Here is a 27965-nt window from a genome sequence, read left to right on the forward strand (position 1 = left end):
TCTGATTGTGAATGTGAACTTAGAAGTTATAATCTGTGAACTTAGAACTTAGAAGTTATAATATATGCTTGTGATCTGATTGAGAATGTCATATTTGCTAAGTGTTGTATGAGATGAATTTTTTGAGGTGATTTAAGGGGACCGGGTTGTGGGCTGACACGGCCCGCAGAATTGGTCGTGCTCAGCGGGCCGGCACAGCACGACTACCGGCCCATAGGGTTGTGCCTAGGCCGTAGGGCAGGCATGGTGCACGACTCAGCACGCCCCGAGCAGCCCGCGTGCTGTGCCAGGCCGGACCGGGCTCGACCGATGACCATCTATAGGTTCCACCGGAAGAAATCTAAACTACATGAATTTGCTATTCCCATAAATATTCACATAAACCTTTGTATCCACACCTAAATGATAACAATGTATGGAAGCAACTTGATGTGAACCTACCTTAATTTCAGGCTTTGTTCATCCGATCCGGTCCTCTAATTTCCCACATGGTCACATCCACCGGTGCTCCAGCTATTATTGACTTTGGATTCGGCTTGATTTGGTGGATATTTTTTCCTTCTATGTTACGGCGACCAAGTTATCAAGTGAGTAGGTAGCTGATTATTCTTCCTTGAAAATGCATGAGCTAAGTGTTTCATAGGTTTAGACTTTGTTACTTTACAACGACATAGGTTTAGACTTTATCTGTTACAAAAAAACAAGATGCTATTTCTTTATTATTAGAACCCTTGGAGGAGTTATAATTCACATTTTTAAAGAAAAAAAAACAATATAATGGAATGTGATGTTTCATAGAATCTCTCTTTTTCGTTGATGATAGGCCAACGATCATCATATCTCATCAGGGTATAGTTGGTACATAAGATGTTGCCAGTGGTATTCCTGCTGGGAAAAGAATTCAATGAAAAAACAAGAGTTTGACTTCATTAAATCGAAACCAAACAAAACCACAATGATCCTCACAAAAAAGAATTCTAAACACCACACTAGCTAGATCTAGCTAAAATTACTACTAGCTGCATTTGGTATATATTGATTGCTAATCTAAAAGAGTAGTATAGTCAACAATATTGTGGTCTAGTTCGCATGCTACCAGCTCAATTGTGGTCTAGTTCATGACACTTGTTGTGGGTCTTCGAGTTGTTACCTACCCATCGACTGAGACACAATACTAATATGAAGGCACCGATTTTTCGTGTTAGCCTAAAAGCAACCGACATGATTGGGAAACGTCCATGGAGTCATGGACCACCACAAGCAAGGCGGTTTAGGCGTGATGCGGCAACCTGTTTTATATATAATAACTCCATTGGTTTCAAGCAAAAGATAGAGGTTTGGTTTTATTTTAAGTTAAAATATAAACCTCTCTAATTAGATTAATTTTACAGGAAAGTACACCATCAAACATCAAATTGGTTTCATTAAGTTCACAATGAAATATCTTGATAGTTGATAGTGCATTTATTTGTTATTATAAACCTATGGAGATTATCTTGATGCATTATCATCTCGCATTATGTTCCTAACAAAAAAAGATTAAGTCATCAAACATGACGGTCTTTTGGTGCATCTATCCAAGCTGCCAGCACCGTGGAAATTCAGGCCCTTCTTTTTGAGATGGATGTAAGTTCAAACCTAAAGCAACTTTTTGACCCGTAAACCTAAAGCAACTTGGTGGCTTAACTTCTAGATTGCTATGCATAGTCAGGTCAGTCTTAGTTGAGGTTTCATCACCCAATTTACAAGACTCATCGATGTATTGAAAACAGTGTAGATGAGTTTTCACCATGTTCGCTTGATCGTATCAGTCATGCTTATCAGTCATGATACAATGTTTTTCTCTCACAACAAAACAACAACAACCGGCTTATAAGCCACAGAAAGCGAACAGGGTGTTTATCGCAATGAAACTCATTTCATCCCGCGAAACTTTTATCATCTCTCTTTTCATCAAGTTCATGCCATGTCAGCTCATTTAATGCCATGAAACTCTCTTGACCTAAGAGGAATCAAAGAAGTGATTTCTGTTTTGAGCAAAGATGCATTTGACGGAAAAATCATTGTACAATACAAGTAGATGAGAACAATATACTCTAGTCTCTGATATTTAGGCATTCTAACGTGCTTAATGTATTCTGCTGTTTTTTAGCAGATTTATTTATTTATTTTTGAGAAATTTTTAGCAGATTTATTTATGTCTCATCATTGCCATCCCTGCTAGTTTTGGTAGATGCTGGGCTACAGTGGGCCACGTCGTGGGCCTTTTCGGGACTGCAGCGACAGATGCCAAGTATAATTGTATAAATAAAATGTTTAGCCCAACCGGCAGCAGGAAAGATTGCATAGACGTTTGGGTTTTTCACCGGTGGAGGAAACGAGAGGAAAGCTTACAACTAGTTACTATGTAGGTTGTCCACGCGTGTGAATGACCCGAGATTTCGGTCGTTACTGGGCCTTCCTTCCAAACAAGGCCTAATGGCCTTCTTAAGCCCTTGGCCTATTATATAAGAATAAGCCTCTGTTTCAAAAACATGAATGAATATAATGGTGCACCCTCCCCCTTGCAAAAACAAATCCTAAGCTGAACAGTCCTTTCTATATATAAATCAAAGTAAACGAACAAGGTCTTCGAGAATTGGCTTGGAATCTACTAAGATACAAAAGAGGGCAAGAAATACAGTAGAAAAGAGCAGGGCATCCAAACAATTGCATTTCAAGAACAGCAAAACATATATATTCGAAGTTCTTTTGCATTAAGTGACAGCATTCTACAAGGTTGGTCAAGCTAAAGACCACTTACCTTCATTTGTGTACTGTAAAATTATATAATTGTAAATCCTGCAATGGACAGTATAGCTAAACCCTGATTTCTCTTCTCGACATTTATTTACTGTAGACAATATATACCCTTTTCGGCTTTTCGTATGTATAACCTGAACCAAAAGTTCTCAAAAAATCTATACCCATATTCAAACAGAGGGGAAAACCCAGCTTCAGTATGGAAAAGACCCCGTCATCTTGATATGATCAAGGGTGCTTCTCAAGCCATACCGCTCAACGGCTCGCATGCCTGCTCGAAACCCATCTCCATAAGCCACAGAAGAATCTGTTTCAATTTGGTACTTGAAGAACTCGCCAAGTCTTTTTTCGAATTCCGTCTTTGCACCCTTTTTTGATGAGGAAGATGTTGACAATGATGACGACGACGCATCTGAGGTGGTTGCCATGCTACCAGAACCTGATGTGATTTCTGACTCAAGCCAAAGATGAGCTAGAACCTGACAGATGCCTTCTTCAACCTCTGGACTCAGGGTTCGGTATCCTACCCAAAAAAAAGGTGTTAAGATTAAATACTGCTGTTCTGCAAACATAGAATGATATAGAAGAATGAAGAGGATGCTGCAAACGTAGACATGAAGAGGATGCTGCAAACGTAGATAAACAAGCACAACCAGAATACCTTTAAGTCGGAGGAAAGCATGCATCATCTCATGAGCCAGAATCGAGCCAGTTAGCAGCCTGCATGCAAGTAAATAAATAAAAATTAAAACATGCATCCATTCTGATGAATTGGTAGTAGAATCAACTTTCATCAAAGGGAAACTACATCAATTGTAATTAGTTTGTTAAATAATGAGAAAAAATCACCTTGGCAGCCCGTACAGTATAAGAATTGCAGTCACTTCACACCGTCGAATGAGTTTGTATGGTCCTGTGATCATATCTATGATTCTGTTGCCTGGTCCAATTATTGGTCTTTTTAATATCTGGACAATATTATTATGTTATTTATGTTTAATCATAAGTGGCCTTGAGGCTCACAAATTCAGTAGACCAATTAAGCAAAACAAGGAAATGTTTTAAGATCACATACAGTTCTGACAATCTGCTCCTCAGATAGGCAGAGGCCTCTGGTTTCAGGAAGGTGGTGCACCTAATCGATGAGAGTACATTAGATATATGTTATATATACCGCATAATAAAGGATAGAATGTCACTTACAGATTTCTCTGCTTCCATGGCTTCATTTAAAGCTTGTCGCTCAACCAAAAGCAAGGGAACTTGTTGTTCTACTTTCATGTTCATACCCTCATAAAATTCTTGAATATCAATGTATAGTGGCTGGCATTCATTGGTCTCCATAATAGCAGTATGCAGACACTCCAAGCAGAGTCTCCGGCCATCATCTAATGTTATGTATTGACTGTCCTTTGGCTAGGGTTGACAACAAAACAATAAAAGAAGGAAATGTCATTGGAATAGCCAAGGTCAGGAAGATGTGCACATAGGTGGCACAAGATAATACAATTCATCAAATTCACACGTAAATTTCTGAAAAGAGGCAAATGCAGCTGTTGGAGTATTTGAAATAGCATTTGGGATCAGCATTTTCTTTTTATAAATCCATAACACTAACCTCCATTCGTTCACAACTGCAGCACCTAGGTGTACCATCGTTTTCATGGGAAGGACAATACTTCTGCATCCAGAAAGGATGGGCCCGGTATTCAATGAGGCCATTTTTATTTGTGGGAATCTGGTTACCAAAATTCCATCAGCAATAAGAATAACCCAATGGATAATCAGGATTATTTACTACTAAATTTTCAAGCTCATTTATCAAATCAAAGTGAAGAGTGCTTACAAAGCTACTGCAAACATCACATTTAGGATGGAAACACTCCTTGTAGCAGGGCCTGTGGTACGCATGGTTTTCATGAACAGCAAACTTACAAAAAGAAAGGCCGGTGTTAATTATCTTGTGAAGTTGAAGAATGTTAGGTCAGGAACGTTCTATTGTATACCTCATACTCTGATATTGGTTTATCGCAAGCATAACACCTAAAGCACTCGGGGTGCCAAACAGAGTCCATACAACTGAGAAACCGACCACGACCAATTGGACTTTTGCATCCAGCACAAACCCTACAGAAGGCAGTGGTGCAACCAGATACACAAAAATTACAGACCAGAAAAAGCTTAATGAGAGAAAATCAGATAATAAGATTCTCCATCACACTAGAACAAGGCTCAGATAACCAGACAAATTGATCCATGTTGCATATCCAGTCAAGATAATCCTATAGTATTAGATGTAGACAATTCTGAGCCATATTATCCTTCTGTATCTAGCCTTCTTTGAATACTGGCTCATTATGTAATATATATCTCACTCGGGTAGCCTTTGGGATATCTGAGTTTGAAGTCGTATCATGTTTCCAGAACAAATGGTGCTTCTACAAACTCAAACCATAGCCCTACCCTAGAATCCAAACTCAGAGTTGTTTTTTTTTCTCGTCATATGTGAGAAACCAACAAGCTAATGCGAGGGATCCAAGTCTAACACATCTGATGCCTAATGTTTCAGGGTAGATTTTCTACTGATTATCAGAAGTATCTTCCAAGCAGAGTGTGTTTATGCTTATTAGTATTTTTAAAAGGTAGATAACAAAGAAATTTGTGCTAATTAGATTGTAGGATATGCAAGGTGGCAGAAGCAACTAACGAAGCATCCTAATGTACCATTACGAGAAATACCTCAAGCCACTTGTGGGGAAAATATTTGAGGGCAAGCCACTTGCTGGAGCACTTTCTGAGTGAACATCTTCAATTGGAATGTCCTGACGAGGAGGTCCATCATTCATACTTTCTTGCAGAGCCCGTGCAAGCTGTTCATCTTCATCTAGGTCATGGCCAGTATCTGGTTCATTATTATAAGACAAAGCATTAAAATTCATGGTTCTGACCAACAGTACTCATTTGTTAACAAGAACTGCTATTTGCAATTCTTTGGTAAGTACTAAAGAATCAAATTTAATATTACAGGAACACCCTGTCTAATAAAGTTGTTATTTTTTTCGAACGACAAAGTTGTGTTATTTTTGGCCCCTGAACTTGAGAACTCCATATTTAATCCCTGAACTTGCATATGTGGTCAAGGCATGCACAAGCATTATTTAGTTGGCAATAAGAGAAGAAATGGAATTTTGGGTTGCCTATTTGACTTTGTGGTCATAATGTGAAATTAATGAACAATTATCTGAATGAATATTTGAAGAGGAGGTCCATCATTCATACTTTCTTGCAGAGCCCGTGCAAGCTCTTCATCTTCATCTAAATGATGCCCGGTATCTGGTTCATAATTAAATAAAAACAAATGACAAAGCATTAGAATTCATATTTCTGACTAATCGTGCTTATATGAATATGCTTTTCCTCAAACACCTTATATGCATAATTCTAACATTTCAATCTAAAACCAGCTGTCTGGTATTTCTGGTAATTACTAGAGAAGAAACTTAATACCTATAGAAAAAAATGTCCAAAAATGAGCTGTGTTGTTTTTAGTCCTGAACACGAGGATTCCATATGTAGTACCTGAACTTGTATATGTGGCCAAGGTAGGCATGCCCTATTTAATTGGTAATTAGAGATGACATGCTCTTTCAGGTTGCTATTTTTTTCTCAAATGTTCAGGTTGATAATTTGACTTTGCAGCCAGCATGTGAAATTAATGAAGAGCTAGCCTTTTGAATTTAAATGGAACTATGATGTCTTTTAAAGTGTTTTACTAGTTTTGAATTAATATTACTTCACAGAGGATATCATCAAACATTACCATTATTAGATCAAAGTGCTTCGGCATCACTGGTTGCTAAGTTACGGCAGGTTTCAGAACTGTTCCCTCTAACTTATAACAGTTTAGCAAATCTGAAAGTTTAGTCTCAAGTAAAAAGACACAACTAAACCACACAAGTTTAGGAATTAGATATGCAACCTATTTGTCCCTAAATAGAAATAGCCAAAACATGCAAAGATGGGGCAGAGCACTACAAGTACAAACCAATGGCCTTTCCCTTCCTTTGATCTTCCTCTGATAAGGATAATGCAATAGCATGATCCATGTCTTCATCCTCATTGCCATGTGCACCCTACAGTAAATTTTAATTATATAGTAAAAAATAAGCAGGGAATAATTAAGTATGCAAAAAGCACATCCAGTTCTATTCCTTTCCTCTCAGGACTTAGGAACATGCAGCATGTTGTCAGTCCTGATATATACAACAACAACAACAAAGCCTTTAAGTCCCAAACAAGTTAGGGTACGCTAGAGTTGAAACCCAACAGAAGCAATCAAGGTTCAGGCACGTGAATAGCTGTTTTCCAAGCACTCCTATCTAAGGCTAAGTCTTTGGGTATATTCCATCCTTTCAAGTCTCCTTTTATTGCCTCTACCCAAGTCAACTTCGGTCTTCCTCTGCCTCTCTTCATGTTACTATCCTGGCTTAGGATTCTACTACGCACCGGTGCCTCTGGAGGTCTCCGTTGGACATGTCCAAACCATCTCAACCGGTGTTGGACAAGCTTTTCTTCAATTGGTGCTACCCCTAATCTATCACGTATATCATCGTTCCGAACTCGATCCCTTCTTGTATGACCGCAAATCGAACGCAACATACGCATTTCCGCGACACTGTGGGTCCTCATTAGTCAAGCACAGATTGGTAAGTTGTTCACTACTTATATTTTTCCAGGCAGGCATGCCAACAATATACTTTAATCAACATGATTTATTAGAAATTGGGAAGGATCCATTTCAAATTGAGAGAGTAAACAAATACGGCAAGTGCACTGAGCAACTGATAGTATATAATATTGTGGGACACATTTCAATGCACTATGATTCTCTTCTTCATTTTTTATAGTAGGTTTTACTTAAACGAACTAATTTGCATCAGTAAAGATAAAGATTAAGAGGATAAGCTGCAACTGAGCAGTACATATGATTTAGTGTGCTGAGTTGAATAGCCTTCATGGGAGTTCCCGTTGTAGTGTCCTCTTGAAACTCTATTTACTGAACCTTTAAATATTTTACTCAACCAACCCATGCTTATAGTTTGGAGAGGGACAATATCCTTCTTCCTGCACTGCAAAACAAGATGCATTTAGAATCATATTTGGCGAAAATGTGTGCATATGAGCTCTTCACATTTAAAGAAGGCAATTAAGGGTCTGTCTATATCACACTCGAGTATTTCTTATGTAGCAGTTGACCCTTAAATGTTAGTGCTACATCCAATACAAATCCCTCGCCACTATGTAGTCCCTACCCTGTTCCAAACACACATGACACACCATCATTACCAGCTCTTTGCTTGCCTCTCCCCTAAGATCCCCTGTGGCCTTGAAACTGGAATCATACGAAAGAAATCTAAAAACATTCACTGCTTGGAAACATAAGCACATCCAGCAAAACAGGCATTGAGCTTTGCTGAAGGTATGATGCGAGGCACCAGTGACACATGCTAAGCAAAAGATGAAGGTAGAAGAATCTTCAAGCACATTCACAAGCTAGAAATTCTGTGTGGTCCCCAAAAATTTCATCGACTGATGTATAGAAGTTATGTCTTCCTTACTACTTTTGCAATGCATGTTGCCGTATTCCAATAGCAAGCACAGACCTCGAAGGTGAAGGTGAAGGCTCGTGAATTTTCAATGGTCAAGCACATTCATAGGTTATAAATTAAGCCATACGCCTTAAAAATTATGATTCCTCAAATGTATAGCAATTCTATCTCCATATTACTCTTCTAATGTGGATTCCCAAGGTAAGCATTGATGCAGACTGCTGGAAAATACCATCATGTTTCTAGCATTAATCACTCCTAAAATTTTATCAGTGCTTAAACAATTTACAGAGTGCTCTTTGCTTTGAAAGTGAATACTATAAACTATGTAGAAAATGGGCCACTCTCGGTAGTGCACTCTACATTACTTTAAATGGTGAGATAAAAAACAAATGGGCTTGTGTGCCACCACAATGATGAAATATTGATGATTCTGTGTGCATGGCATTCAGAATGCAAAATACACACAAGTAACCCCAAAGAACAACCTCTATAGACCAATGGAAAGACAACTGAAATTTCAAGGACAAACTATCAGAAAGACTCATAGTTGCATTTGAACAAGAGTAAGATAGGCAAGTGGCTTGTTATGTAATTGCAAGCTACAATGAAGAGACCAGCAATTGATCACCTACACGGCTATGACTGCTGTTTATTTTCCCATGTGCTCATACAAGTTATGTATGGTCTGGGGTCCTCAAATCAAAAGTATCCTAGTTCCCAAAAAAAAATCAAAAGTACCCTACAAATTCAACAAAATGGCTTAACATTTCTCTTACATTACTAAACATAATACATGGAATTGTCCTTTGGGAACCTCACAAACCAAAATTGTATATGCAGCCCTGCTTATATAAATATTTTTTCAAGCTCTGTGGAAATCAGTGGCCACCAAACAGTATAGAGAATCAGGCCAACCTATCATGGTATGATCAATCCAAATTTCGGTACCCGGTACTAAAAGAACCAGCAGAGAGAATGCCTTCAAAGGAGAAAGAGACTACAGAATAATTAAAACGGGTCACGTCATTATCTTATCCTTACCTCGGGAAGCCTGGAAACGATAGGGAGGATCTTGAATTCAGAGAAAAGCAGATAAAATTTCCATGAAGCAGGAATCAAGAGTTCAAGACAACCCAACTCTGACGCCTAGTTCCTTGATCCCAGCACCGAAGGGTACAGAATTTTGACTGGGAGAACAGCAGGGACCGCGTGGAGCTCACTGGGTAGTAGCGACAAACCCCACCTTATGTCCCCAATCAGGAAATCGCCACAGTTCCAGCTCCTGCACCAGAACAGAAAGAAACCATTATGGCAGCCCCAGTCCCCACAAAGCATCAAAGTACAGAGCCCACGGTTCAGCAACCACAAAAAGACATCAGCTACCAAACTAACTTGAGTACCGGTGAAGCTAGTAAAGTAATACAGGAACAAGCCAAGAAGACCACTGTAATTTCAAGTAAAAGAAGAAGAGCAGAAGACTGACCAATTCAGAGCCTGCAAATTGAGCAAAGATCGCCCTGCTTGGCTGCTTCTTGCTCTCGGGATCTTGGTTTTCCCTTTCGAAAGATCCAATAGATAATCTCTGTTTCCTTGCAGCAGAAAAGCCGGCCGGCCGGCCGCAGATAGACGAAACGGGGAGGCGACAGAAAAGAAGCTCGACGAAACGGGGAGAAATGATGGAGGAAGAAAAGAAGCGACGAAAGCGTGACATGGACGGGAAGCGGAGGTGCAGGTAGAGGGTGAGTCCAAGAGGGAGAAGAAAAAAATAACGAGTTGAGGTTTTTTTTTTTTTACGACAAAAACGAGTTGAGGTTGACATCTCTCTGTTCAATCCCACTGTCACTCGCCCACCGCCCGCCCGCGTCGCTGTCGCGGCGACGTCGACACCCACCCCTACGCGCGGGGCCGGTGGGAGGGCAAGGGGGGAGGAGGAGGCCCATGTGGGGCTGAGGCTGTCGAGGAGGCGCGGCGACGTCTGGCGCACGCATTCCGTCGAGCGCCCTGCCTGCGCGCGCAGGAAATTCCCTGGCAGTTGGGCTCGGACCTTGTAGCGGGCGGGTGAGGGGTGGGAGCTGGAGAGAGGGAAGACGGGAGTGGGGTGCGAGGTCGCTACCAGAGTCAATGGCAGTGCTAGCCAGGCTGTTTTTACACCAAAGCCCTCTATGTTTTTGGTATTATAAATTTAATGTGATCAGTATATTGCTTATCTGTTTTTCCTTTTGGCACTGATCCATCCATGCTTTGAGAGAAGTGAACTTGAATTACACAAAGTCTCTAAAGGTTGCACTCAGTAGATATTCTCAAACATGTGCCAACCTATTAAGTTCACATCATACAGTCGATTAAAACAATGTATATATTCTAAGGTGCTATATATGACTATTTTGTTCCGAGGAAATTTGGTCTTGATTGACATTATGAGTTGCGTTCTTCGGTCTTTTTCAATTTGGATCTTTAGAAATTTAGAGTAAAATTACCATAGAGAATACGTCTCACCACAAACTCCGCCACCCATCCTCTGTTGGGGTGTTACGGTGCTTACACCAAATACTAAAACATCGTAGTTTATTAAGCTATTGTTTTGTTTTATTGGTTGGTTGTTCAAACTTGGTACAATCCTATAGCCCATTGTTTTCACGTGAATTTGCTTAGGAGTCATTACATAAAGATTTTTACTTGAAATCCATTAATTTCTTCTACAAGACCAACATATACTTTTCTAAAGAACCAGTAAATAGACACATTTGTTTGTATAACTTTGCCATAAAGATAGTTTTGGTTTCGTACCAAACAGTTTGTATAGTTGATGTACTTTGTCTAGCTCAACTAGTTTTTTTTCTATCCCTTCTGCGGATTCATGTCTTTTACTTTTTGTATTATGAAAGATTTTATTAAAATTTTCAAGAACATATATTAAATTGATACAAAGTCTTCGAAGCAAAACTAGACCCGCACGTCCTAAAAATTGCTCAAGTAAAATTAGACCTACTCTTACTTTCCATTGCTCGCATCTCACCATCCTAGCTTCTTTCTTTAAATACATGCCAAGCCCGTGTCTCCTTCCCTTGAGAATGCACAACCAATATTTTCCTTCTCTAGCTGTTAAATGTGCTTGTACTTCGAGTTTAGATCATGGCCAGCACTTCTCCGTAAAACTATCGTCAATGATACTTGGTGCTTCGATAAACCCCAAGCTCAGAGGCGGAGGTTAGTGTAGATTAAAGTGGGCCATGGCCCCCCTAACCTAGAAAGTTTATTAAAAACACTTGATTCCACCATTTAAGTGTTGATGAATTGCTAATCTAGCCCTCTCTATTGGTACCTCAAGTTTTAAGTTGGTTGCCCCCTCTCAATTTTACTTTAAGCTCCGCCACTACCCAATCTATCATAGATCGTGAACATAACTGACGGAAACTTGCAAAATATATGCCATTGCAAAACTTCAGATAGAACAAGCAAGACATTTGAAAGGAAAAAAATAGTTGTTTTCTTCTAACTCCCATATATGGGATCTAAACATGCATTGACACTCACCCAAAATAGTTGAGTATTCTCCCTCCATACAAAAAGAAAGTCGCTCAACGATTAATCTGATAATGCTTCTTATGCATTGTAAATATTAATAATTATGTTTATATATTTGGTCAAAATTAAAAATGTTTAACTTCTTACGAAGTGAGAATGACACTCTTTGCGGGATGGAGCGACTATATGGTATGTGTAATTATATAGAATGTTTAAAAGTATACATCTGTGTTCAAATTATTTGTACTAGGAAAAGATTGTTAATTTAGTAGCAATTTTGAACCCAATTTGGTCACAGTGACAATGCAACAATACAATAGGTCTCGAGGTGTTTGGTGCAAAAGAAAAAGGTTTAGGGTTGACGCACCAGTACGCCAAAGGAGACCTGGAGGTGCACCGACTTTTAATTTGGAGCGACAAAACGCATTGCGCTCAATTAATTATTAGGTCAGTCACTATCGCTTAGTGCTTGCTGCCTCTTCTTTTGTTAGGCGTAGTTGCACTAGGAAAAAAAATATAAAAGGATAAGAAAAAGAAAGAATGGCATGTTAAACAATTAGCCCGCAAGAGTGTCTAAAATACTCCGTCCATTTCAAATTACAAGATGTTTTGATTTTTCTAAATATATGGTTTTTATGCATTTATGTATACACTATTTGAATATATGGTAAAAACAATGTATTTAGAAAAACCAAAACGGAACAGAGAGAGCGCTACAGTAATCACCATTCCTGGCCACAACATTCCATCGTAGCAAGCCATGTTAATTTGCAGAATACTGAAGTAACCGCCAGTTAAAACTTCAAACCCCTCCTCCTGCGCCTGGGTTACACCATATTTCACACCCCTACAATTTTAATTTGTCTCCATATATACCTTTAAAGAAAGTAACCCTCCTACGTGGTATCTCTGCCATGTCAACTGCTGACATTAGTCAGCATCACCGTCACTGCGTACTCTGAGACAAAGATGCGCTTTCACAGGCTTGTGGTCGGAGCTCCGCACACAGTCGAGGGACTCATATGAGCTCAAGACTGCATCCAAGCCTGAAGAATGGCCAACCTTGAACAATATCCTGTCTGTCCAAGAAGGCACTCGTATCTGCACAAGTGAAGATCACAAGCACAAAACGTCAGGTTTCAGAAGCTTCCATTGGTTCATATTCATTATCTGCAAGTGATGTTATTAGTTCAGTCAAGATACCTTAGAGCTTGTGTCGTAGATGCTACTCCCGACGTCATATTTGTACGTCGGCTTAAACGACAGGGTCCCTTCACAGTACCCATTGAACACTTCGCCCTTTTCGGCTTCTTGCAGAAGCTGGTCTTTGCCTCTTAGCTTCTGATGAAAGATCAAAATAATTAAAAACATGAGACACTGATATGCAGTACAAAAATAGTGACTGATTTGTCAACAGGCACTTACACTCTGACGGTTCTCCTCAATCATCTTCCTTGCAGGTATCGAGCTTATTCCTTCGAGTCTATAGTTGAGATCGCCGAGCCACACTGTTATGTCGGCAGATTGGGCGTAGGGTGTGCCATACTTGGAGAAGAGCGAGTGTGAAATATGCTGGAATTCGGAGTTCCTCTTCTCCACCTTGTGTTCATGAGCTGCACTTTATTTACATACACCTTGTTACTTCGAAACAGCACTTGGTTAAAGTTAACGGCTATATCACCGCTACAAGTGACACTGACGAAAGGCGAAAGCATAAACCAAGAGTTGAAAATCAAACCTGCAAGATGGCAGGACACAAAAACCATCCGGATCCCACTGAAGTTGATGTACATGGCCACTGCTCCTTTCTTTCTCCCAATGATACCACCGCAACCTCCAACCGCATGTTTGTCCACCTTCATCTCTGTCCAAAATGAAGAAATAAACAGACTAATTTGACTGACGAAGAAAGATGAAGTTGGCACTATAAGCAATCAAGAAAATTCGCAATAATAAACAGATATAAACAAGGTTCACAGTCACCTCTGATGTACTTCTCGGAACTCCTTGAACCGAAAAGAAGCATCTGAAGGGACTGCATGCTCTTCTGACCCAATAGCCTGAAATTTTATGGGCATCAAACTTTTTGTGAATATTGCGAAAAGCGCAGAGATGTTCAATGGAAGAGACGAGAGTAGATATCTACTAGTTCCTTACACGTGTGTCTCCGCCAACGCCTCCTGCAGAACTTGTGAAACATCTGATTTTGGTGCTTCTTGCAGCCCAACAACTAGCAAATCGAACTTTCTGTTGGTGCTCACCAATTTCGTTACATCTTCCACGGACATCTTCACCAATACAACACATACCAAGTCAATGTAAACTGCATTAAGAAACCATTGTAAATGGCCTAATCATCACCGAGGAGAAATGGATCGAGTCAAATACTCAAATATATGTACCTTGCTATTCATGTTCCATGTGACGATGCAAACGCAGAGCACAGAGTTGGTGGTGAATTCACAAGCTTTCTGAATTGGAATTGTCTTTATTCCTTCATGAGTTCCATCTTCATCGATCGAAACTATGCCATTATTGACTAGCTTGCTTCCCCTGCGATGTTTATGTATCTATATCAATCAAGAAATGCAGAAGAATCACAGCAAAAGGAAACGCTTACAAAGTCCAGAGATGAGATACCATTTTGGAAGAGTAAAGCTGCTGCAGTTGCCCATGCCGACTCGCTGAAACTGAACTCTTGTTTCTGATCATCTAACATGGAGAAGATAACAACGGAGCCCTTTTTATACAACTGTATTCTGAACGGTCAAGGGTTCCAGGTGTTAGGTTGATCTTCACTAATTGACTCAACTGGGACTTTGATCCGCGCCCTGATCTAGGGCGCTCAGCCTTTCTATTGGCTGATGGGTCCTGTCGCGCAGCGCAATAAATAGGAGGTGGGGGCTGGGGCTCGAGACAAGAGGTTCACCGCAGCCGTCTGTTCCCCACCGACATCCTAACCCTAGACCGATCGAGAGGGTGCGTTGTGAGCGACTGGAAACGTCATCGCCTTCGCCGCCGCCACTGGACCACGCCTCCACGTCGCTGCTACCTCGTCGGCGGCGCTATAGCCGCGACTACGCTTGATGAGGTACATCAGCAAGTTCCTTTATTTAAGTTAAGATTTTTACCTGCTAGATCTACACCTAGAGGTTCTATTACGTCTATCACCAGGCACCAGGAGAACCAATCTGATTTGGATATGGATACTATTAGCCTCCAATTCTTTGAGCGTTCATTTGTATCTTCCATGTGCTCTCAAAAAAATTTCAACGCATTATGAAATAGCGACAAGTGGAACACCGAAGAACCAACCATTTGGGCCAGCTGGATTTGATAGTTAGGTACGGAGTACTGCATATCTTTGATGTGACAATGATTGAGATCTCATTTGTCTTCCCGGTTCCCATCTTTAGAAGGTGGCTACAGCAGTCCATGTATTATTAGGGGGAACGTGAAAGAGACTGCACAGAGGAATAGGACCGCGAACTTGGGATTTAGTGAAGTGGTGACAAGGCAATGCAACATTTCCTGAGCAAGTAGCCTTCGCTGGAGGTGTAATGGAGAAGCTCCACTCAGGAACATGCTGGACCTTCCTGAAGTTTCGCACATCCACCAAATTCAACAACAAGGTGATAACATTTGTAAATTGTGCTCTTAACAATTAAATAAAGAACTGCAGCACTGTAAGTGACATCTTCTCTACACTTCAACGTTTTGATATCGGTGCAGCGCGCTGTTAGGTCACTAACCTGTGCCGGATGGACGGAATTGCAATCTGCATCGTCTTTTCAATACAAAATCTCCACCAATTTGTAGAATTCACTCATTCAAGAAGGCCATTCGTAACACATATATATTAATGTGTTACTTGAAAGGAAGCATCTGGTCCCTTCTCCAGTGACGTTCCAATCAAATGGAGATCGAGTAAAAGCACTGGAATCATCCGTCCCTTGTTCGATGAGCTAGGTCCCAGTCCCAGTCAGAAGAAATAAAATGGTTTTCTTTGGTTGACGCATCAACGTGCTTGAGAGAAGATCCTTCCAAATCCCAATGCCAACGGAATCGTATTGTTGTGTTGTGGCCAGGATGGCATCAGCCATCAGGGCACATGGCAACAAATTAACCGCAGTGGCCAGCTGGCCGGCTCCAACCTCCGGAAAATCTGCCACATGCTGCATGCGTAGCTCAAAGTCTGAAACGATTCACACTCTCCGTTGAATTGAAAACAAAGAAAAGTAGCGAGCAGGAGACTCGCCGCCTCACCGGGGCGGGGACGGACGGGGAGTACAACAATCCGCTGCAGGAGCAGGAGCAGGAGCACCGGCTCCCCGCGGCCGGCCGTGGCGTCTTTTATTTCCCTGGCCGCCCAACGCCGCAACATCAATGGCGATGGCGATGGCCACGGGAGTAGCCGCCGGCCTGGCATGCTCGCCCCACTCCCAACGTCCCCTCCTCGTAGCTTCTCATTTGGGGCCTCTTTGGTAGGGCTTTTTCTTTCGCTTCTCCGGTGACTGACTCGCTCAAAAACCCTGCAAAGCACATGTTTGTTTGGGTTGTTTTAGGAACATTTTATTTACATTAGCATAGGTTCAGTGCCATAAGCAGAAAGTCTCATTAAGCAAAAAAAAAAAAAAAAAAAAAAAAAAAAGGTGCAGAACAAAGAATATACGACTCGTCTTGCGTGTTTGCTTGAAATGGAGGGGGGCATCGGAGTGTTTTTTTTTAAAGCCTCCCTGTGTGTTCGAGAGCTGAACGGTAATTCGGTAGGCATTTCTATAAAATGGCAGACGTAAGCTCAATTGGGGATACCAGTCTAGAATGTGCTCCGTTCGGTTGGCAGAATTTTAACTGAAAAATACTGTTCTGACTAAATTGTTGTGAGAGAAAAATACTGTTCCGACTAAAAAAAAGCCAAACAAGCCAAATATGGGGTAAGCCAAACGCCCAGCCTCTAATGCTCTATTGAGGACAATTATACTCTGCCATTGTTCGCATGGTACACAAATCTCATCCCTCCATCTGTCTCCTGGAATTCACTCATCGTGCTAGCTATTCTTCTCTACTCTCGTCATAGTACCTCTGCCCCGAAAGGATGTTACGTGCCACTTAAATTGCTTCATGTTTGACCAAATTTTTTATAAATAATATTCACATTTATAGATCTAAATTAATTTATTATAAAAATACATTTTATTTCGTAATTAATCTAATATTTTTTATTTGATATTATAAATATTTATACTTTTTATCTATAATTAGCCAAACTTGATACGCTAAAATATGACACCATTCTATAATTGTATTTTTTTGGGAACAGAAGGGAGTACTATTATTCTAATAAGATCATCACGAGCGCAACGCGAAGCCTTCGCTGGACCGACTCCAGTCGATTAGTCGACTTAGAGTAGAGCGTTCAAGGCATCTATGCTGCTCTATAGCTGTGAATGCTGGCCAACTTCAACCCAGAACGCGGGCATTTTAAAAGGACAATTGTTTCCTGCACCCTTCACTGAGATACCAGCGATGGCCTCAGAGCACTGCCTGCTTCATCCCTTTTCTATAATCAAGAGGTGCCTAAGAATAGCTTGACGCATGACAAAGTCAAGCTGAAACGAGTCATACACAGGCCAAGCATTCACAGATCGAGGGCACGATGGCAACTGAGCTCAGAACATGATTGAATGATAACATCTCTGCAAATCCCCCAATGCAGACAAGTCTAGACCATACAGATAGGCAAAACGCAATACTAGTCGCAGCACAAGCCAGTTACTACACCATTGTCACTAAATTTGGAAGAACAAAGAAACTTAAGCAGCATCTGGGGTCACTGACTCCATATTACTTTTGCAGTCGTTTCAAACTAACGGTTGCCTTTGTAGAACCTAGCAGAAACAAGAAATATATCAGTAAGTGGTGGACTGCAGTCACGAGAAAGAACTTTTAAATAAAGGGGAAAAAACAAACGATCCACATATATTTATTACAACTGTGTAGCAATAAACACTATAGAAACCAACAGCATATTCATCATTTACTATTAAATGAAACCATATTAAACTTTTAGTATCAATTTCTAATTCTAAAAACAGAGCAAGGGAAAACTGCCCCAACTAAACATGATCCTGGTTTATCTGCCAATTCCAACCATGACAAAAAAAAAGGAGCAAAACTAGGCCAATTCCAGGGGCAGGGAAGGAGGCTGAATCAGAAACCAGAAAACAGGTTAATGTTGCCTGTTGGCTGAATATTTGAACAAGCCAGCAAGTTTAAATGCCAAGGCAACAAGGTATGAGTTATACTTCATCTGATGAAAAATACAAGTCTATTATCAACAAGGTCTACAATGTGATACTTTGACTATCAGTATCTACTAAAATATTTTTTTCTTACATAGAAAGAGTTGTATATTATGAATATATTTTTCATAATAATGAATCTAGTAATGCCAAATTTATCTTGTACCATATAAAAATTTAGATATTCACCATTAACACAAATGCATGATAGCTAAAAATTCACCGATGATCATCGACATGCTCAAATGATCCTTCCAATTAGAGCAGTAAATGGACAAAAAACAGAAATATTCAATATGATATTCAAACCAAGGACTTAAGTCTCATGAGTTCCGCATCAAATATCAATACAACGATCGCATAGAGAATATATCACACTTCCATGACAATATCAACACAACATATGCATCACACAATTTCCATTAACAGATCCAAACAATAAAAATGCATATGAGAGAATCAGGTTAGAAGGACACACCAACAAAATGTGCTGCAAACAAAATTAAAATTCAGAATTTACCATGTCCATAAAACAAAATAACATAGCATTACCAAATTCAGCAAGTACCACAGACTACAGTTAGCAGGCATTAATCAATATAGACGAGACAAAATAATTCCAAGGGTCAGGATATCACAAAATAAAACATCAATCAAACACATAAAAACATCATTGTACTCATCAACCAATCAATCACCTACTTATAAATGATTATACATCAAGACAATGACGAAGACTGAGAATGGAAATCAGCCATAACGGTGAAAAATTCGAAGTACCAATCAAAAGTCATTATAAGTTCGCACTTTCAGAAAAAAGTAATCGTCCATTATGTCCTTCAATTGCATGTCCTCATAAAGTTGTGATTAGGTCTTTGAATTCCAAGGCACAGAATTCCAGATGGGTAGCAGGAGAATAAACCTGTCCCTAATGTTTGAACTTAATTACATAAGATTAAATCTCTGGATGATGAATTGTGTTTCAAGGCAATGAAAGGGTCAAATTTAAGATATGCAATAAGTTTTTTTATATGAAAAAGAAAGAATGAAAGAAAACAGATCAAACAAGAATGAGTTCCCACTGATACACAAGTATACAACCAGGATGCACTAGCAATGGTCCAGGTTGTTTTGCAAACATAGAATCGAGATCCATTACTTGGTTACTTTCTTCCCCCAATGCAAATTAGTATTTGCATTTGTGAAGCTCTAAGGGCAGTCCCAACCCATAGTTTACATGGGTAGTTTCTAGAGGACAGAGAACCAAACAAATTTCCTTTTAGACCTAACCTTCGCAATACGTAGTTTCCATAGTAGTTTCTATGTATAGACAAATTTAATAACTTCATACATGCACTACAAAGAGAGACAGAGATTGGTCTGCTTGGCAACTGGCAAGCAAGTGTTTAGCCATCATGCTATCACATTATCGAGTTTAAAAAAAAAGTTTAGACTTGACCCTTGTGGATATGAAAAAATCACTGCAAAGGAATTTCATATTCATATGAAAAAACATTAGGTAACAAGCATTTTATTTTGCACAGAGACAGAATGTAAATATACCATAAAAAAATGGGTTACAACAATTGCGGGTCAATTATTTCTTCAGAAACTGAATGGACAACAGTTTCTCCAGTAACTGGTTCGAACAAGTAGCAGGAAGCTAATCTAGACTAGAGTCACAAACTTGGCAGAAGTGCAGAACAGAACACATCCTAGCCAAAGCATGCATATGCGATATGAATCATACCATTCAGACCACTAGTAGCAGAAGAATAGGCGGCTAGACCAACAGCGATGAGCACCGGCAGCCAGAGCACCAGTGTTTCACCTGGTACCCAAAGTAGGCTTCTATTATCTTTCAAACTTGCTCTGCTATATCATTTGCTGCTCGATTCATTCTTGCACAGAAATTGGGATCATGGGACCTTTGGGAAGAGCGATTGGGGATGGATTTTGGCGAAGCTAAGTCCGGGGAGCCAGGATCTAAGGCTGATATAAACGATGCCACCATGCCCAACATGGAATGGATTGTTTATTGCGCATTAATACTCCGTTTCTTTATGTAGAAACGGTTTCTCTATTTTCTCTTCTCTCTTCAATAAATACTTTACCACATTAACAAAATGCTTACCTGGCAGGAAAATAAATACACTGCATTGTGACCCCTAACAATTCAAGCAGAGGAGTAATAAGCATTAAATAATACCATACCAACAGAGGGCTAATCAAGACCGCTAACTCAAAGAAACCCACCTAATCCACCAATTCACCTGGTCAACTCTTCTTGGAATTGCAGAATTTAAACTACGATGGCCTAGTGCCTCAGTGATTTATCCAACAAAGGATGGTGAATCCAACCAAGTTCAAGTCAACAAATCGTTCAATCAGAACATATAATGCGACAAGAACGAGCTAAGACCGACCGCAGTTCATCTATCGTGAACACAAAACAAAATCGCTGCGAACTACACGCAATCACAGAGACCTATCAATCCCCACAAGCCAGTTGCGATAAAGGGGTCAAACGGACGCAAGGCAACGAATCCTATCGAGGGGAGGAGACGGACCGGGAGCTCACCTTTGGAGGTGGGGGAGGCATGGGAACGGACGGGCCTAGAGCTCGAGCTTGAGCTCCTGGATGTCGCCATCGCGGGTGAGGAAGTGGAGGATGTACGGGGCGGCGCGGATGACGGCGGCGCAGGAGGCCATGATGACGAGGTGCGACCGCAGCTGCTTGTACGCAGCCTCCTTGCTCGGGCGCCGCGGGAGCGCGCCGAGGAACATCTTGATTCGCTTCGCTTCTCCGAATCCGATCGGCGGCGAGGGTTTCGAGCTGTGGAGGCTGTGCGGCTTAAACCCTAGCGATCCGATGCGATTGCTTCTATAGAGAAGAAGGAGAGGGGTTCAGGTCCATTTTACGCGCAGGTCCCACTGTGGATTTTCGGAGTCGAGTGGGCCTCCAGCCCAAATGGGTTGACCGATTGCTTCTCGTAGTTCGCCGTAAAATTGGCCCCATTGGCCTTCTAGAAAACGCCATATATGTTGTTGTTGTTATTGTTGTTGTTGTTATTATTATTATTGTTATTGTTATTGTTGTTGTTGTTATTATTATTGTTGTTGTTGTTGTTGTTGTTGTTGTTGTTGTTGTTGTGGTTGTGGTTGTTATCATCATCATCATCATCATCATCATCATCATCATCATCATCATCATCATCATCATCATCATATCATCATTATTATTATTATTATTATTATTATTATTATTATTATTATTATTATTATTATTATTATTATTATTATTATTATTATTATTATTATTATTATTATTATTAAAAATAAAAAATTAATAGAAGGAGTGAAATGAAGTTTCTAAAAAAGGAAGAGTGAAATGAGCGCATTCAACTTGAGAGGGAAATGAGCTAACTCCCCAATCATGAACCCCTCACAATGTATTTGACAACTAAGTTTGAAGTTTTACTAAGTTTATGAAAAATCATGTCAATACTTGTATCTCCAAAAAGGTTTATTATGAAAAAAAAATTATTTATCTTATGATATTTATTACATATCATTATTATTAGTAATTTTTGTATATATATATTGGCAAACTTGATGTTGGATTGACTCCTCAAAAGGTGATAATGACATTCTTTTTAGGACGGAGGAAGTATGTTGATACTTTTTCATCAAAATTATTTTAATTTAAATTAGAATTGCATCACAGCGTAGGTATTACGTACTCCTACTTCACTTTTGTCGTTTCAGACACCTCGGCGTTCCAACTCCCGTCGACCTCGTTGTCTCTTTTTTTTCGCGCATAGTCTCATTTTTCAACTCCAATGGAATTCAAACGTGCTCCTATATAATTTTGAACTGGGAATCCTTGCTGGTAACATATTTTGGTGGTATATGTAATAAGCAACTTGTTTTCAACTTTGGCACAGTGTTCAAATCACTCCTTTTTTTATATTATGTTCAAATCACTCCTTGGGCCATTTTAGAAAGTCTAGAGCGAAAAAAAATGAAGAAGGCCAGCCGGTGAAGCGGCGACTCAAGTTGAGCGTCCAAATTAAATTAATATACTCTCTCCGTTCAAGTTCAAGTTCATCGTCCAATTACTCTCTCAGTTCCAAATTAGAAGTCTTTTTTTATTTTTCGGATACATCGAATTTGTTAGATGTAGACATTTGTTATATCTACTAGATACGTAGCAAATTCGATGTACGTCAAAGTAACTTATAATTTGGAATTTGAAATGGAGGGAGTAATAATAATTATTAAAAAAAAAGTCAAGCTGGCAACTCGTTGGCCTTGCTGGGGCCGCCCGGCTGGTACGCCACGATGGACATGGGCTCCACGAGCATCGGCAGCAGCTCGTCCTGGATGCAGCCGTACATCTTCCCGCAGTGCGCCTCGACGACCCGGACGAGGTTGGTGACGTCCTGCTTCGCCTGCAGGATCTCCGCCTCCGGCAGCTCAGGCACGTCTGTGCCCAGCAGCTTGGACAGCCGCTCCACGTTGCCCTCCACCTGATGCTGGTAGTCCTCGAACAGCGCCTGCTTCTGCGCCATGGACAGGCTCCCCGGCTCCCGCCGCCGCGTCGGCGTGGCCTCGGCGTCGAACATGTAGTAGGCAAACACGTAGGAGCGCGCCAGCACCTGGCGGCACCGCAGCAGGCTCCGGTGCGCGTCGGTCAGCCACGCCGCGTCCCTGGTCAGGACGCCGCTCCACTCCAGCTTCAGCACGCGGTCGGCGACGGCCGGCCCCAGCTTGTTGCGCTCCGCCTTGTACGAGAAGTCGTGGGCGTGGAACCGCTGGTAGTAGTGCTCGTAGCGCCGCACCTGCCGCCTGGCGTCGTCCACCTTCCTCTTCTCCTCCTTCTCGAAGCGGTTGCAGCTGTGGTTGTTGATGCTAGTCCATGTGTGAGCCAACCCCGTCGCGCCGCCGCACAGCCAACTGCATATGCATCATAATTAAGATGAATGACCATGCAATTAAGGAGCATAATGTAATAGTAAGCGATGAGAGAGAGGTTAGTATAATTACCAGAAATGCTGGCCGCATTTGCAGGTCATAAGGTTGCAGCCGTCGATCTTGTCGATGGGCTTGAAGCACTTGGGGCAGCTCTTGGTGTTGGCGAGCAGCCACTTGACGTTCTCCGCCTCGCCGTGGCTCTTGGCCTCCCAGCGCTCCCACATGGCGCACGGGCACGGCGAGTGCGCGGCCGCCGCGCACCGGAAGCAGAAGCTGACGCCGCAGGGGCACCGCACCTCGCACAGCGGCTCCACTTCGTCGGCGGCGTCCACGCGGATCGCGTGGCCGCAGTGCGGGACGCTGGGGCACCACTTCACGGCGCTGTTGTCGTCCACGTACGACTGGAGGAGGAAGTCGTGGAGCCGCTTGGCCGCCGCGGGGTCCCTGTGGGACAGAAGGCGCTGCACCACGGCCTCGTCGCAGATGGCGGGGCACTTGAACGCCATGCACGGGATCTGTTTCTTGCCGAGGTCGAGCGCGGCGACGAAGTGCTGCGTCCAGCAGTCGTTGCAGAAGGAGTGGCCGCAGTCCATGCTGGAGACGTGGCGCGGGGAGAAGTCCTCGAAACACACCTCGCAGAGCACCCTGCTTCGTGAAGAAGGCCCGCTGCTGCTGCTCGTCTCCTGTTGCTGTAGCACGACGCCTGCCTCCATGAGCATGCGTTCTTGCCCTTTCCTCTCCAGGTGGTCACCGAGGTAATCGGTGTTCCACCGGTAGTGGATGAGAAGAGCACGCGCGTGGTGCTGCTTTATGTTGAACAGGCCCATCACCATGGACAGGTCTTGTTGCTGCAGATGTATAGATGACATAAGGAAGTCTGTAAATCACTTAACTGATGCTTACTAGACTATTAAGCAAATATAATAGATTCACTAATCTCTTTGGGGCTAAAGCTCCTTATTGAAAGTAGGATTATCCATGCAGAGGAATAGGAAAGCAGGATGTTTTCTCTCTTTTTTTTAATTGGAAAACCAGGATGGTTGTAGTACCATATGTAGCACCTCAAATCCTATGGGATGAATGAAAAAAAAAACGTTTGCATGAAGCACACAAACACAGGAATCTGAAAAAAGAGAGAAGATGTAAAGGAAGTTTTTCAAGAAGTTAACTGAAGCTTACTAAATTATTACGCAAATATAATGTGTTCACTAATCGATCTCTTAGGGGCTAAGGTTCATTTCAAATTGAAAGTAGGATTATCCAAGCATAGGAATCAGACAGCAGGATTATAATCCCATAGCACCTCATCAGATCCTATGGAATGTAAAAATGGAAACTGCTTTCATGAAGCAGAAAAACAAAGCGATCTGAGCAAGATGATAAGATGTAAAGGATTTTTTTTCAAGAAATTAGACTAATGTTAGCAATTCTTCAAATTTCTTGTAGTAATAGGCCCATTCCATAGGGATTTGTTATGAATTCTGGAGGTCCAAAACTTAGGGCTCCGATCCATAATTTTTTTTGAATAGGATTATTAGTACAAGATTCCTCCTTTTTAAAATTGTTCCAAAGGAATTGCAAACATGAAACACATTTAGGAGGAGAGGCATATTTTGACAATCATCAGTTGACTCCTAAGAATGCCTAGTCAAGCCAGAACATTACCTGCGCCACCGAAAGAGAGTCCTTCTTAATGGCCTGCAACAAGAGGAACAAAATTGATTTAGTGATCTTGTCAAAGTAACAATAGTAGTGAGTAAGCAACATGAAGATTCTAATAGAAACGATCGAGACTGGTTTTCTTGAGGTCACGGATTAAAGCTTTAATCTTTTTTTGGTTGAAGCTTCTTTACGAATTCTCTCTTTTTTCCTTAACATATTGTCTAGTCACAATATGTCCAGCAATTTCTCAAATACATTTCTAACACCAGACTAGTAGAAGTCTAAATCCAAAGCATGTGGAAACTAAAGCTGTATGTGCCCCCAATGAGGTGCCAAATACACAGAAGGTTAAAGTTCTAGTGGTGAAAGATGTGACTTGAGCTATTGTCCACAAATACACAAGGGATGGAATTCTGAATTTGTCATAAGTCAAATCATTGTAAATATAAGTAGACGGAGGGAGTAGCAATATAGGTGGAATTTGCACTCAATAATCAGTGATTAAATTGCACATAGTTAATAATTTATTGAATTATCAATGCAAAACATCAGAAACAAATACAAGTACGAAGTTACTGCCATAGTTTATTATTAATATGGTTCTTCTTAGGGCCTGTTTGGATTTATTGGCACTAAACATTAGCAGCTAAAATTAGTACTAGTGAATCAAACAGACTTGCTAATAATGAACCTGCTAATTATTAGCTAAAGGATGCTAACTATTAGTTTTATTAGCAGGTTTGGAGTTGATAATAGGTGCTAATAGTTCATATACGCCTTCAACTCACTGTCCAACCATCTATTAGTAGGTGAATCCAAACAGCCTGCTGCTAAAAATTAGCTAGCCAAAAATTAGCAGCTATTAGCTATTGTGCTAATGGATCCAAACAAGCGTATGTTTAGTGCCAATGACGACTTCCGATCCAAACTTTTCAAGGAGCCAGTGTGTTTCGGCCAAGGTCTTATTATGTATGCTTCACTTAAAAATGCAGTGTTTAGCTTACATGATTTATTATGCAAGATATTACAAAACCTCGAATGTATCTTATTGCTTTCACTTTCAGAGGTGTATATACATAAGGATCACACCGAACCAAGTTTTTTTTCCAATTTGGTTTTACTCGGTTTGTTTCAGGAAAGAAACATTGGCTTCTATTAAAACGCCAAATTGGGATTAGACCACTCATCACAAGCGAAGCCAATCGGGCAAGAATTTGTGAAATCAACGGCTTATAAGTTATATCCATTTACTAGCGCGTGTTAAACTTTTTTTTTTACCTTTTGCATTACAACGCGTGATCGACCTTTGACGGGAGGATTTGTAATTGTACTAACATGGAAACGATCAAAGGCCGTCAGATTCGACCAAATCTAAGTTTTTATGGGTGGCGGATTCAGTCAAGATTTAAGGCATTTGATGAGAATCGGAAGCACAACTGCCGGGACAGTCGCCGTTACTCACCGAAATCTCCGGGGACCGCCGCGGCGGGATGTCGTCCTCCTCCTGGTCCTGCCACCCCTCGTCGTCGTCGTCGTCGTCCCCCATCACCAACTCCTCGTCCTCGTCACTGTAGCCGTAGAAGTCGTCAGCATTGTTCATGGGCGGCGCGCGGCGGGCGGCGCGGCAGCTCGGTCGCTGGCGGCGCGGCGGGCGAGGGATAGAGTCCGTTGGGCAGGGCCGCACCGCACGGGGTGAGTTAGGGGCTCCAAAGTGTTTGACTCGGGTATTCTTTGCCCACGATTTTAGGTCTTTTTGTTTTATGATGGATTTTAGGTCTTGTTGTTTATAGTTGGACCGGTTCGCAACTGACTGCAGCGCCAGCGACATTATTACTGTACTTATTATAGGTGTGTTTACTTTTCGTTCTGGACTACTCAGGGTATCCCGAGGCGTACCTAGCCGGCCTTAAGGGCACATAGATGCATAATACACTAGGTAAAATCCTCACGCGTTGCCACGGTTCTTTATAATTAATTATAGAGTGCTTAATGAAGGAGCATCCAACGAAACAAACTCACCAACAACAAAAAAAAACGCCGATTCATCTGACCAATGTGTGATTTGAAACTGAGGGGTGCCGCACGTTGATTTGGGAACAGTTGGGTCCACATAGGAAGAGATGTAAACAGATGATCGGGGACAATGGATGGGTAGATAGGCCTGATATATGGTGATCCGATGGTTAGCATTTTAAGATGACGTGGCTTACTGAGAATCCAGTTTTATAGTAATTAATTAATGTTTGCTACTGGCCTCCATCTATATAGATATATAAGATTATTTTTTTGGCTGCGTATACATCCTTAGTTCATTACGTGCATTCCACTACGATATACATGCATGAGACGTTTGTCCAAAGAGCAAAAACAACATTACCTAGACGGATGGCTCCAAGCCAATAAAAGCCATGGATGAGTTGCAAGTGAACTCTAAGAGTCTCCAAACAGGTTTATTTTTAGACATTCAATCTTAGCTCTAGATGTCCAAAATCAGACACCTAGAATGGGTGCATGTGTCAAGCAAGGTTGCTTAGCTCAGACAGACTGCCAGTAAACGCAGTAATTAAGATTTGGTAGTTACATATAAGAAGTTTTTACTAGGGCAACCAGCCAGAAACCATGTCAGGGTCAGCTTCACTAACACAACAGTCAATAGTTATCAATGAATTCCCGAGCAATTCTAAACCAACATATGCGATTCATTCCCGTAATGATTATAACAAACAAACAGCAGATTCCTTGCCTTATTTTCGGGATGAGTGATACATCCGGCGAGCGCCAGTGAAGAACGCAAGCAAAGCTGGAGCTCGGGCATCAAGCACGGCCATCAAGCAAGAGAAAGGAGTCAAACAGGGTTCAAGGCCTGGGGAGCGAACCGAAAGCTCAGCTTTGCTCGTGTGCTAGCCACCCAAGCCCGATCGGCGCCCAGCTTCGCGATGGAGATCTCGACGAGGCACACCACCACTACACCGAGTTAGTCGTTGGTCCATGACCATGCACATGCCGGCTCTAACCTCGACCATGTGAGCGTCGTGGAAGATGCCATCGTCGAGCTCAAGGACAAGCCAGTGAGCTGGATCAGCCA

General features: G+C 41.4%; 3 protein-coding genes across 9 annotated transcripts; all 3 read right to left on the reverse strand.

Moving 5' to 3' along the window:
* Window positions 1-2714: 2714 nt before the first annotated feature.
* On the reverse strand, window positions 2715-10160 carry LOC136509292 (protein DA1-related 1-like). Of its 4 annotated transcripts, none has more exons than XM_066504276.1 (14): window positions 9898-10160; window positions 9456-9696; window positions 7785-7926; window positions 6838-6935; window positions 6082-6135; window positions 5542-5704; window positions 4809-4929; window positions 4649-4732; window positions 4421-4540; window positions 4006-4218; window positions 3878-3937; window positions 3652-3770; window positions 3464-3522; window positions 2715-3325 (listed from the first exon to the last, which is right to left on the reverse strand). In XM_066504276.1, the coding sequence occupies exons 3-14, from the start codon at window positions 7817-7819 to the stop codon at window positions 2997-2999; spliced, it is 1455 nt and encodes a 484-aa protein (XP_066360373.1). In that variant the 5' UTR covers window positions 7820-7926; window positions 9456-9696; window positions 9898-10160; the 3' UTR covers window positions 2715-2996. The 4 variants fall into 4 exon arrangements, with proteins under 4 accessions (XP_066360373.1, XP_066360334.1, XP_066360288.1 ...); XM_066504237.1 differs by having other exon boundaries at window positions 7785-7931; window positions 9898-10159; XM_066504191.1 differs by having other exon boundaries at window positions 6848-6935; window positions 9898-10158.
* A 2404-nt stretch (window positions 10161-12564) lies between these two features.
* Window positions 12565-14723, reverse strand: LOC136482450 (type IV inositol polyphosphate 5-phosphatase 11-like). 3 transcript variants are annotated; one of them, XM_066479665.1, is made up of 8 exons: window positions 14580-14723; window positions 14342-14492; window positions 14097-14227; window positions 13923-13999; window positions 13678-13803; window positions 13365-13552; window positions 13143-13280; window positions 12573-13040 (listed from the first exon to the last, which is right to left on the reverse strand). In XM_066479665.1, exons 1-8 carry the CDS (start codon window positions 14612-14614, stop codon window positions 12870-12872), a joined length of 1017 nt encoding a protein of 338 aa, XP_066335762.1. In that variant the 5' UTR covers window positions 14615-14723; the 3' UTR covers window positions 12573-12869. The 3 variants fall into 3 exon arrangements, with proteins under 3 accessions (XP_066335768.1, XP_066335776.1, XP_066335762.1); XM_066479671.1 differs by lacking the exon at window positions 14580-14723 and having other exon boundaries at window positions 12565-13040; window positions 13365-13557; window positions 14097-14262; window positions 14342-14479; XM_066479679.1 differs by lacking the exon at window positions 14580-14723 and having other exon boundaries at window positions 12572-13040; window positions 14097-14262; window positions 14342-14479.
* A 7764-nt stretch (window positions 14724-22487) lies between these two features.
* Window positions 22488-27695, reverse strand: LOC136509656 (probable E3 ubiquitin-protein ligase ARI2). Of its 2 annotated transcripts, none has more exons than XM_066504423.1 (4): window positions 27624-27695; window positions 24884-24916; window positions 23291-24066; window positions 22488-23200 (listed from the first exon to the last, which is right to left on the reverse strand). In XM_066504423.1, the coding sequence occupies exons 1-4, from the start codon at window positions 27693-27695 to the stop codon at window positions 22534-22536; spliced, it is 1548 nt and encodes a 515-aa protein (XP_066360520.1). In that variant the 3' UTR covers window positions 22488-22533. The 2 variants fall into 2 exon arrangements, with proteins under 2 accessions (XP_066360520.1, XP_066360517.1); XM_066504420.1 differs by lacking the exon at window positions 27624-27695 and adding an exon at window positions 26343-26582.
* Between the last annotated feature and the right edge of the window lie 270 nt (window positions 27696-27965).

The sequence above is a fragment of the Miscanthus floridulus genome, chromosome 1, assembly GCF_019320115.1.
Source record: "Miscanthus floridulus cultivar M001 chromosome 1, ASM1932011v1, whole genome shotgun sequence".
Taxonomy (NCBI): Eukaryota; Viridiplantae; Streptophyta; class Magnoliopsida; order Poales; family Poaceae; genus Miscanthus; species Miscanthus floridulus.

Excerpts from the sequence above, each read along its gene's own strand:
- LOC136509292 (XM_066504191.1), bottom strand. The coding sequence starts at position 7,892 with ATGGGTTGGTTGAGTAAAATATTTAAAGGTTCAGTAAATAGAGTTTCA. Across the intron at positions 4,219-4,420 it reads GCAGTTGTGAACGAATGGAG|CCAAAGGACAGTCAATACAT; the intron begins GTTAGTGTTATG and ends TGTCAACCCTAG. Across the intron at positions 3,326-3,463 it reads TGCTTTCCTCCGACTTAAAG|GATACCGAACCCTGAGTCCA; the intron begins GTATTCTGGTTG and ends TTTTTTGGGTAG.
- LOC136482450 (XM_066479665.1), bottom strand. The coding sequence starts at position 14,614 with ATGGGCAACTGCAGCAGCTTTACTCTTCCAAAATG. Across the intron at positions 14,493-14,579 it reads AGCTTTACTCTTCCAAAATG|GGGAAGCAAGCTAGTCAATA; the intron begins GTATCTCATCTC and ends TAAACATCGCAG. Across the intron at positions 13,281-13,364 it reads TTGAGGAGAACCGTCAGAGT|AAGCTAAGAGGCAAAGACCA; the intron begins GTAAGTGCCTGT and ends ATCTTTCATCAG.
- LOC136509656 (XM_066504420.1), bottom strand. The coding sequence starts at position 26,480 with ATGAACAATGCTGACGACTTCTACGGCTACAGTGACGAGGACGAGGAG. Across the intron at positions 24,917-26,342 it reads GGCGGTCCCCGGAGATTTCG|GCCATTAAGAAGGACTCTCT; the intron begins GTGAGTAACGGC and ends CTCTTGTTGCAG. Across the intron at positions 23,201-23,290 it reads AAATGCGGCCAGCATTTCTG|TTGGCTGTGCGGCGGCGCGA; the intron begins GTAATTATACTA and ends ATGCATATGCAG.